Source organism: Lichenostomus cassidix, chromosome 2 (assembly GCF_008360975.1).
Source record: "Lichenostomus cassidix isolate B80296 chromosome 2, HeHo_3.0, whole genome shotgun sequence".
NCBI lineage: Eukaryota > Metazoa > Chordata > Aves > Passeriformes > Meliphagidae > Lichenostomus > Lichenostomus cassidix.
Genome location: NC_139482.1, coordinates 123,656,935 through 123,668,518, shown reverse-complemented (window position 1 = coordinate 123,668,518; position 11,584 = coordinate 123,656,935). Strand labels below are relative to the sequence as shown.

Below are 11,584 nucleotides of genomic sequence, written 5' to 3'. Positions count from 1 at the left end.
CCCAGCCCTGTACGGCCCCGCCGCTTCTCCGCCTCCTGCGTACCGCGGCCATGGCGGAGCTGGAGGTGGGGCAGCACTGCGGGGTGCCCGACTGCCGCCAGCTCGGTAAGGGAGAGCGCGGCGGGTCCCGGCGATGGCGGGGCGGGGTTGCGAGGGGTGCCCCCCGCTCGGGGTGTCCTCCGTGCTGCTGCAGCCCTGCACGGTCCCGGGCCAGGGCCTGTCGCCTCGGCTGTGTCACTGGGTGGTTGATAGCTCCTTCCTCACACTTGCTTGCCTTCACTGATCTGGGAAAGTGTTACTAGAAATGTAGCCTCTGAGAAACAGGCAGCAGAACCGCCTGTACCGACAGCTTTCTGATGGGATCACTCAGATAAAGGGATCGTGATGATCATGACCTGAGCTCCGTGGTCCAGTTGCGTGGTGGTCTATTAACATAAAATCTGGAGGATGGAGAAGTGTAGTAATGGGTTGGAGCTGGCATTTGCTGCTCTTGGTGATGTGGTAGAGTTCGGCAGACAGCGAAGTGATTTTATCTGTAAGCATGTATGTGGTAGGCAGGGGATGTGTACAGAGGCTTAGGAAGTGTGTGAAGTTTAAATCACCCAAGGACAGTATGTATGATAAGATGTCAAGAAGGGGCAGGATCATCATGACTGTCCAATGGAGGAGGTGCTGTCCCTTCCAAAGAGACAGCATCTCCTCCAGTTGGCAACCCATAAAATAAAATGTAAGTTGTCCAGTGTCAGTAAACAGTGTTTTGAGTGGTCTCGCAATAAATTCAGTTTTTAACATAACTGGTAGTGTTGATGGCTAGACAAATGTTCCAGTGTCATAGTTTGATATTGAAAATAATTTGAATTTAAAGCCTAATTCAACTTCCGGAATGTAATTAAGTATAATTTAACTGGTCATATGTTTTTCTGTAACACTAATTAGGGGAGTTAACAAAATCCACTTAAGGTAAAGGATAGATGCATTTGCTAAGTTTTCTTATAAAGATACCTACCCTGTGATACCAGTAAGCAAAAGCTAATCATGTGAAAATTAAGCTAGAAATTATTAGTAAAACTACAACCATGTTGTTGTAACTGAAAACAAATCTCTTTGTTTCAGATTTTCTTCCCTTTGTATGTGATGGCTGTTCAGGTATCTTTTGGTAAGTTCATAGAATCACAGAGTATCTCAAGTTGAAAGGGTCCCACAAGGGTCAACAAGTCCAGCTCCCTACACCTCACAGGACTAAAACTAAAGCATACAACTAAGTGTTATTCAGACTCGCCCTGAACTCCAGCAGGCTTGGTGCCATGACTGCTTCCTCGGGGCAGACTGTTCCAGTGCCCAGCCACCTCTCTGAAGAACCTTGTCCTAATGCTCAGCCTGAGCTTCCCATGACGCAGCTTCTTTGCATTTCCTCATGTTGTATACTGGTCACCAGGATTTCCTCATCCCAGGTGAAGAATCCTGCACTTGCTCTTGTTAAATTTCATACACTTGGTGACTTGGTGACTGCCCAGCTCTCTAGTCTATCCAGAATCTCTTTGTATGACTTCTCCACCCTCAAAGGAGTCCACAGCTTCTCCTAGTTTATTATGATTGGCAAGCATAACATGTATCCAGTTCATTTATAAAAATATTAAAGAGCGCTGGCACTGATATTGTGCCCTCGGGAACTCCACTGGTGACTGGCCACCAGCCTGAAGCAATCACACTTCCTGTGACTCTCTGAGCCCAAACCATCAGCCAATTGCTCACCCATCGTACTATGGACTTGTCTAGCTGTGTGATGAACATTTTGTCCAGAAGTACACTCTGAGAGACAGTGTCGAAAGCTTTGCTAACATGCAAAACACCACATCTGCTGGCTTCCCAAAGTCAACTGAATGAGTGACCTTGTCATAAAAGGAGGTGGCTGCATATGTTTTCCTCTAGAAAAAAATTTGAAGTTTCTTGCAAGGTTGAAATTGGGGCCTGCACTTTGATTTACAGTTCAGATTAGCAGAGGGCAGCTGAGAAAAACTCAAAGAGATTGAGGGCAGATTTCGCTTCTAACATATCAGAAGCCTTCAAGGGATTTCTGCTGTTATAGAAGGTGATTGAAAATCTGTTATAACAGACAAACTCCAGTTGCTTTGAACTCTTAAGCATGCTAATATCTTCATTCTCATGAAATGGTTTGCTTATCTTGAGGCATAAGTGCTAAAAGCGAAATGTTTTAAATACTGAGAAAGAATATGATCTATCAATTCAAGATGTGAAATGCATAGGATAGAACAAACTGAGGAAAAGATTCATTATCTAATTCAAGTGTTCCCATGATAAAACTTTATCAGATTACTCTTTAAACACTTAAATGTTTTCACATACAGGTTTTTTTTTTTTCCCTGGAATGTTGATAACAGTGTGATATTTTCTTCTTTTTCCACAAAGCCTTCAGCACAGGAGTCGGGATGCTCATGGATGTTCTGAGGTAATTCAATAATATATGACTACCTTAAAATTAAAATTCATGCAACTTAGCTGTGTGTTTTCAGACAAGATGAATGCACATAGTATATAAGAATGAATTATTTAACTGAGAATGTGAAAAGCATAAAAAAATGAATCTACTCTTTTTCTGCCTCTCAGAAGTAAATCAACTTCAAGTAGAATGATGGTTCTTTTTCTACCTCTGAGCTAAACATAGCCATGGCAAAAGTAGGAGAGAATAGCTGGATCAGGTTTGCCCATAGAATCAAGAGCTAGCACAGATTTTTGAGAAAGTTGGGATGGTAACTTCTATCTGTAGTATCTCTTTATTTACACAAAATATTTTGTACTTATTCTAGGTGAATATAAGAAACAATGTTGTGAAACCTGATCAGCACAAGGCTTACCCATGCTCATACAAGGACTGCAATGGAAAGGAGCTTTTGCCAGTTTTATGTCCTTACTGTGAAAAACATTTTTGCCTCAGGTGAGTGGAACAGAGCATTTAAACATCAATATTCATTCATTAATGCATGGAAAAGGCAATAAAAGTTTTACATTGTTGCTTACAGACATCGTCATCAATCAGACCATGAATGTGAGAAGCTGGACACCCCAAAACCTCGAATGGCTGCCACACAGCAGCTCGTTCAACATATTATAGGCAAGTACAGAGGGCTATATATTCTTTTTCTTATATTTTCTTCAGAATGCTATTTGAGCTTCTGGCCTCCTTTGAAGGGTCAGGTTTGAACAAATAAGAAGACAGAATGGGGGTTTCTTGGTCAAATCGCCCCAAATTTACATGTCATCATTTAATACTGTTCATCTAAACTGAGACAAAACAACAGTATAAAAAAGAAACTGTAAAGAATAAATTAGGCACAGGGGATTTTTTTTAGCATTATTGCCTTGTTGTCATTCTACAAGTACTATAATATATTGAATTGTACTTAGTCATTATTACTTGCATATTAATTCGTGTGCAAAAATGCAGTTGTGTTGGATGTGCATGTCAGTCTGCTGGGATCACACTTACACAGACAAGACGGCCAGAAAAGTCTGATTCTACAATGTAATGTTTTGCAGATTTTAAACAAGCTTTAGGATGGGAAAGAGAGTAAACAGTACTGCCCAGTAGACAGTGGGGTTATATGTAGAAAGGAGGACCTGAAACTGTTGCCATATAAATGCTGTGATGGTCACAGGTGTAGAAACTTAAGAATTTGTATATATTTGGCTTTTGCAGGCTGTGTTCACATTATGATTGTGTTCATCTGTATTTCAGTGTAAAGGAATTCTGCTAGACCTGTAAAAATTCCAGATATTCTTGATTAGGAGTACCTGATACATAACCTTGGGAGGATATGAACAGACACAAAAGGGATAGGATCCTTGGAGATACAATGAGACCCAACAGACTAATTGGGTCTATGTCATATGATATACTCAGGAAACAGTCAGAATGATCACACTAACAGGAATAATATTGTTCTCAGATTCTAAAAAAAGTGAGGAAGCAAAAAGCAAAAAACGTAAAGGAGCAAAAAACAGTGAGACAGCAGCAAAAGTGGCATTAATGAAACTGAAAATGCACGCGTGTGGGGACAAGTCCTTGCCTCAGGTCAGTGATGTTTGTTTTCAATAACTGAATTCTCAAAGGAAATGGAAAGTTTTCTAAATTGCTTGATCTTCATCTAGTTCCCTCAACTTGGTTTTGGATTTAATTTTTCAAGATCATAGTCACTTAAATGTATATTTCAGCCTGGTACCCAAAAGCAATCTCACCAGTCTTAAGTCTGTTATAAGAGGTCTGTGTGGAGTTTGGAGCAGTCGAGTCAAATTCTATTATTTTATAGCAGAAATGTATTTGCCTGCCACATGGCTGTCACATAGCACTGCAGAGACAAACAGGGTCTTTTGGGGATTCTTGGCAGAATGATGACAGCACTAAGTTGTATTAAAGCTTATTATTTTAGCAGAATTTGGTGATCAGCAGTGCATAGAATTTTATTACTAGACTAGAACAGGATTTTTAGAATCGCTGCAGCACAATTTTGTGAGTAGTGCAGCACAGGATTTTATAGCACATCTTAGCTTGTGGTTCCTTTTCACTTGGACCATCTGCAGATTGTGTTAAATCTTAATACTTGCAATATCAATATTTCAGATCATATAGTCTTGAAACATGTAATTGCTTAGTTTTCACACGCAGGCTGAATTCATAAGTTGGGGCGTTGCAGTGGACAATGCAGTCTTATCATAAGAATGTGCCTTAAAACTTTGAGTTTGATAATTTGGAGGGTTGAGGGATGAGTATGCCATTTTAGATTGGTACCAAGATGTTTCAGGTGCAGGTTCATCTACTCACCCAGAATTAGTATCCGAAGATCAAGGGTTTTGTATATACAATACCATTTGTATGTGTAAAAAACCCATTTGAGAACTGATTTTCATAAACTGAATGACACGATTATCATCCCATTTGTGGAATAGGGAAGAAGGAGGTACAGACAAGGGTCAGTACAATACAGTGGGCATTGTGATAATCTTTTTACAGATGAGGTTTCTATGAAGGTAAAGTGATGATTCCTTGGGCACGCTCCAGGTTCCTTCAGTCCAAAGAATCTGGCTAAGTTTCACTCATCACCTGAAATGATAAGAAATTACTCATTCTTGGGAATTATCCCAACCTCAGTGAAAGGGAGTTCCCATTTAAAATCAGTTTTCCATGCGCCCTTAACTTAGGTAGTCAGTAAAGGGACAGGTATTTTAAACTTCATAGGGTAGTTAATAAGAACATTGTCACCCTGAGAAAAGAGAAGGGCTGACAATGGAGAGTTAATTAGAAATTTTACTGGCTGGAGAGCAGGAAAATGAGCTTGTTCCACTGGGGCATCTGCTGATTACTTGAAACATCAAACAACTTTAAGTAGGGCTTTACTCCATTTTTCCATGCGGAAACTTTGCCCTAGAGCTCACTTTAGTGGATCATTCCACTTCTTGACTGTGCCATTACTCTGAGGTTTGTAGGACAGGTGGAACATCCATTCAACTCCGTTATCTTCACACCATTCCTGGATTTTTTTTTTCATTTTAATGAATGCCATTGTCAGACTGCACAGCAGAGGGCATGGGAGTGTCAGCAAACCGTTGATTAAATGCTGACAGAGTGGTAAGACCATCAGCTTTACTACAAGCAAAAGTTTTCTCTAAGCCCTCCTTATTTTATCTTCAGTGAGAGTATAATGCCAGCCCTTGGGTATCCAAGGGAGAAGTCCAACATAATTAATTTGCCAAGTGGACCAGGAGGCTTATTTCCTGCCCACAATCCATTTGGTCCCCAGAAAAGGTGACCTCCTGTCTGGGGCTCTGACATTGTTTATTCATCAATTGTTTTAATAGCCTAGTTGGTGTTCCCCTGAATCCAGCTCACAGAATATCCATACTGAACGTATTTAGGTTTCCGGAGTGCATTTGCTGGTTTTGGGGTATGGAGGGAGACAAAAGGGAGTTCCAATTTTACCTTAACAACTGGATAAGAAACCACTGCTCAATTTACTCCAGTTACTATTTTCTGATGTTTCAGAGGAATAGTTCCAGGACATGATTCTGTTTGAATAATGACTAACTGTGCTGCAGTATCAATGAAAAAGTCACAATTTATGATTTACTACTGCCCAAAGGATGGGACTCAGTCCTCAAGTGGCAGAGGGTAGCGCCACTTTTACCTCTGCCAGTCTGATCCCCTTGCCTTGTTTACCTGATACTGCCCTCTATTTGGAGATAAATCAGGATGTTTTTGTGGTTTGAATGGGATGCCATTTATGGAAGGGTTACTAGGTAGGGATGTGAATAGTTTTTCCTCCTTCTCTCCTTCCTTCATTAGCAACTGTAGTTTTTTGTAAGCAAACTGTGAAGCCTTTAATTTCTTTGATTCTTGCAGTTTTTTACAGATTCCAAATTGCTTTTCACTGCCATGGCCAGTCACACCTGATGTTCAAGTCTTTTCCACTTACTAGGTTTAGAAATACCTTAATTCTTCCATCAAGTGTTTCACTTTAGATCTGCACTTATGCATTCTCTTAAAAGAACTGTTTTAAAATTACTTTTTCACCACATTGTTAAGTTGGAGCACACTAAGTTTAGGCTCTTACAATGATATTATAATATCTAAAACATTCTTTGTGATAGTATTATTTTAGGTTTTATCTTAGTATAGTACGTTTTGTAACATCATGGAATCATAGAACGCTTTGAATCGGAAGGGAGTTTAAAGATCATCTAGTTCCAACCCCCTTGCAAGCAGGGACACTTGCTACCATGCCAGGTTGCTCAGGGCCACACCCAGCCTGGCCTTGAACACTTCCAGATACTTTGGAATTCCAAATACACTGGAATTTAACTATTAAAAACAGCTACAGCTATTCCATTGTTGAGTCTTCTTATGAATTTTTCTTTATACTTGCTTAGAAACTAGATAACTCTGCTTAAGCAGTAGTCATAATACAAAGACCTGCTTGCAGCATTCTTCACAAATAGTATCACTGTAATAAATGTAGGTTAGGAGGAAAGTGAGTTATTTCAAATATTGTGGAACGGAATTTTAAAAACCCACCCTCAATACATATAAGAAAATTTTTAAAGTTGGTTTCTAATTCCTAAGCCAGTAAGCTCTCAATAGTGTAACACAAATCATTGTATGTGAATTTCTTTTACCAGTCATTTTCTCATTGGATATTAATTGATTAATCACCTAGGATAGCAATAAATCTCAGTGATAAATTGTCTGTTCACATTCAGCACATCTCTATTTAAGCATATCTCCTAGACCCCTTTTAGCCTTCTGCCCAGTTTGTTCCAGTTTGATGACAAATTTTTTAAATATGAGGTTTCTGGAATGCCTGTTAGGCATATTAGTTCACTTCATCACTGTGTAGAGAAGATTGACACATTTATCTCGGAGGTGCACAGCAAAAGGACAGGGGCAATAGGAACAGGCTGCAACTTGTGAAATTTCAATTAGGTAATAGGAAAAAAGATCACACAGTGAAGGTGGTCAGACTTTGGAACAAGCTGTTCTGAAAATTTGTGAAATCTACATCTGGGATGTTCAAGGTTGATCGAATCTGTCTTGGAGCAAACTGACATGCCTTTATAGTTAGGTCCAACTTTTAAATTCCCCCTACTTTGAGAATGATTTTGAACCATTTTGAACCTTTCTGATCTTTCTTATTCTATGTTCAGGAAAACCAGGATGTCTGAAAATATAATTTCTCTGGCCTCTTTTTTCCAATTAGCTTCTTTTGCCAATGACTGCTTCTTTCAGTGTCAGACTTGATGAGAGTTGTCCCTCTGGAGACTGACCAGCTCAAAACAGGAGGGCAATGCTGCAAAACACTGTTGTGTCCCTGAATGTATGGTGTTTTCTTAGATATGGCACAGAAATTCCAGGAGGCATATTCTCGCTATAGGCTCCATAGCTATAGGGATGCAACAGCAGAAAGTTTCCAACTTCACTTTTCCAAGCTGAACAACTCTCTCTAGTCATCCTGAGAACTGGAGGAGCAAGCATAGGAATGAGCTGGGATACTGACAGCAGTTGAGTTATGTTAGTATGTATCCATAATAGGGTGGCTGTTGGGTTAGCTGTCCTACAAGTTGTGGTCATTTACATATGAGGAAGACTCAGGTCCTGCTTCCTTGGCCCCTTTGTAATATTACTGGATGTTGAAGGTTTTCTTATGTGAGGATAACACTCAAATTTTGAGGAAAATGCGTAAGTTGAAATTCAGAGTCACTTTTATGAACATGGTTAAGGTAGTTCCATATGTTCCTAGGGAATACATAAATCAATCCTTTAAAAAGAAGATTTCTGTCTTGTTTGATAGTGTCTGGCTTTGACTCAGCAAGGATGATCCTAAATGATGAATATATAGCAGTCATACTTGCTATATTTTACCCCAGTCTCATTCAGATTCTCTCCCTCATAGATTACTCTTGACATAGATTATTCTTAAACAAATCTTCCAGTCTAGTAGAAAGAATGTTTAGTACATAAAAGGAGGATACAGTACAGTATAAAGGATTAGCTGGTCATGATCTGAATGTTGGTTTGGGAAGGAGGCATTTCTAGTACAGTGAACTGTTCTAACTGCTTTTGCATTCTAATTTGAGACACTGTACTGCTGCCAAAAACAAATACTGCTTATTCAAACTCACCTTTTTCTCCCAAGGGCAGATACCTTTTCATGTCTATCTATGTATAAGTGTAGCTGTGGGACTCATGGGAAAATATGTTCTCTCCACCATTAAGAACCTACTGTCCATCATACATGTGCCTGTAGCTGGAGAGGATTGGATTTTATGATCTTGGTTATTTGTATTTTGAGGTAAAATTGTCCTGATGGAATAAAACAAATTTCAGTTGGTAATTTTGGGGCTGAAGTTTGAAGTTTTTTTACTGAAAAACTGATAGATGCATATGACTGGAATGTGTTTCTTCTGTGGATAATTTTTTTGTTGTATTTTTCATGTTTTTCTAGACAGAAAGAATTTACTTGCAAGTATTTTTACCAAAAGGGAGCAAAGAGAAAAGCAAACCCATGTTCTTTTGCAGTAAGTGGAGTATTGGCAAAGTAGTAGATTTTGCAGCTTCCTTAGCAAGCCTTAAAAATGACAACAACAAATCAACGTCCCAGGTAAGTCAGCAATAACAAACATTTTCCAGGTTGTTGCATTTTGGTTTTAGTTTTCTTTAGCCTTTTGTCCCTCTCCCACCCCACTTCTTTCATCTTGGACAGGCAAATCTTGATGTTAATTTCTGTGCTATTTGTCTTACAGAAATTGAGGTTATGCCATACTGCCTCTGGAGAAGCCTTGCCATTTGAACACACACTGGAAACATGGCTATCTGATAAAGACTATCCACTGTACAATGGAGGGAATATAATTCTAGAGTATCTTGATAACAATGTTCTATTTATAGAAGATACAGAGTCCTACTTTAGTTAGTCAATAAATTATCACAAAACAAAAAAACCCGATATTTTTTAGAAGCATGGTATTCAAGCAAGTCCAGTTTTCTTTTAAAATCACTGGTATGCCAGAGTCTGTCTTCCATTGTAAAGACACACTTTCCATCAATTTCTCAGTTGCTCAACTGATGGAAGAACTATGTCCTGAAAGGAAAATTGTAATAACTAATATTACAGATATTGACATTCTCGGATAAATTCTTGCTCTATTGAGCTGTATAAAATCAAGAATGTTTTCTTAATTTTTTTATTTATTTTTGTGTAAATGGTGGGGACAGTATCTCTTAATAAACAATGAAAATGTAAACTTGCAGTGTGTCTCTGTTTTCTGAAGGAAAAAAGCAAATTACACCATCACAGCATCTCTTCTACATCTACAAGAACAGATTTGATTGAGTATGGAAACGAGCACTATCTACACACAAGGTCCACATTTTGTTCTTGTAATAGTTTAATGACATTTTGAAGGAAAGCTTTCTGGAGCAAAAGTGAATTCATACAGGTATCTTCCTGTTTGTAAATCTCGATGTGTGATTAGGTGAGGGATAAAAGAGAACTTGAAATAATTCTTATCTAATTCCTATGTAAAAGAAGAAGAAATATGGTAAGAGAGGAAGAAATACAGTTCAACTGGCAGGATAGCATTCAACAGCTTGCAGTTTCATCTGGGCATTTCCAACCTTAGGTAAATCTTTATTGTTTCCTCTTCAGCAGTCTGCAAGGTAGACTTACAAGTTTTAAAGTGGTTGTGTAAAGTGATTGTACATTAAAGAAGTTACACCTATAGGTGCATATGTCCTATACAATTGAAGACTTTCTCAGTTTTTGGTGTCTTGCTTAGCGCTTATTGAGAAGGTAACTCATAGTATCATTGGTTGGTAGACTCCAGAATTTGGATGTCTTTCAAAGCTGGATTGAAAATTCATAGCAAGGAAGAAACACAAGATTTTTTTATGAAAGATGAATTTTGATGTCTTTCAAAGCTGGATTGAAAATTCATAGCAAGGAAGAAACACAAGATTATGTTTATCACAGTTACAGCTGTTTTGAATTACTGAAACATAAAACTACAAATGTTAGAACCAGCACTCTCCTAACCATAAGTCCTGATTTATAACAAAGGAGCCTTGCTTTATCTGTCTGAACAGGCCTGTTAGAATCTAAAAACTCATAGTGCAGTGGCCTTTGAGCCTGTCTCAATTTAAGCTACAGGAGGAGAGCCCTTTCAAGACTCGTCCTTTGCTTTTACCTGTTGATGATTATTCAGTCAATGTCCTCCAATTAGGAGGTGGAAAAGCAATCCTGCAGTGACAGAAAGGATAGTGGATGAAGGGATGTGAACAGAGAGTGGAAGGCTCAAGCCTAAGCTTCATTTGCAAAGCTGTAGTGTGTTTCTGCTGCTCCATTGTGCTGTGCAGTGTGACTGAACTACTGAAGCAAACCTATTCATCAGATACTGCAGAGGCTTTAGCAAGATTTTCAGCTGAACCATGGAAGGTATGATCCATTGCTACCAAAATTACCTAATGGCTTGTGATTGGAGCACAGTATTCAGATCAAGTGGGAGAAATTTCTATCTCCCAGAGCCTGACTCACTGCTCAATGTATGACTCACCTTTCAGTAAGTTTGAAAAGGGAAGAGCTACCTTTCTTTTTCAGAAAATGAGGCCCTTTCGTTCAGGCAATTACCTTCATGTGCAGTTCTCATGTTTGCAAGGATGTTCCAGCTCTACGAGCACTGTGACTGAATGTACCCAGTAATGCTCAGAAATGTAACTGGGCCACAGGGAGACTGAATGTCTACACTGTTCAAAAATGTTATTATGATGCACTTCAGGGTCATTGTCCTGCCACTGCAAGACATACATGGAAATGGGGAGAAACCCTATGAAGAGGGTAGGGGGTATAAGGTTAAGAAATATTGGTAGTCCTGTGAGAAATGGACCTTTGGTTCAGAGAGCTGACATGAGGTGGAGAGATGTACTCAGACCTGCAAGTGGAGGTGCACAACACATCACAGTCACCTGAACATGCACAAATCTGGATTTGGTGTTTTGGCCCATTCAGCTACCACATTCAGT

At 39.2% G+C, this 11,584-nt stretch overlaps 1 protein-coding gene across 1 annotated transcript; it reads left to right on the top strand.

Annotated features, from left to right (window-relative positions):
• ZFAND1 (zinc finger AN1-type containing 1) lies at positions 1-9,810 on the top strand. The gene is made up of 8 exons (XM_085053106.1): positions 1-105; positions 1,114-1,156; positions 2,428-2,467; positions 2,826-2,953; positions 3,039-3,140; positions 3,964-4,090; positions 9,012-9,167; positions 9,310-9,810. Exons 1-8 carry the CDS (start codon positions 51-53, stop codon positions 9,478-9,480), a joined length of 822 nt encoding a protein of 273 aa, XP_084909232.1. The 5' UTR covers positions 1-50; the 3' UTR covers positions 9,481-9,810.
• Positions 9,811-11,584: the final 1,774 nt, after the last annotated feature.

Coding starts and splice junctions, on each gene's coding strand:
- ZFAND1 (XM_085053106.1), top strand. CDS start 51: ATGGCGGAGCTGGAGGTGGGGCAGCACTGCGGGGTGCCCGACTGCCGC. Junction 106..1,113: donor GCCCGACTGCCGCCAGCTCG/GTAAGGGAGAGC, acceptor TCTTTGTTTCAG/ATTTTCTTCCCTTTGTATGT. Junction 4,091..9,011: donor GGGACAAGTCCTTGCCTCAG/GTCAGTGATGTT, acceptor ATGTTTTTCTAG/ACAGAAAGAATTTACTTGCA.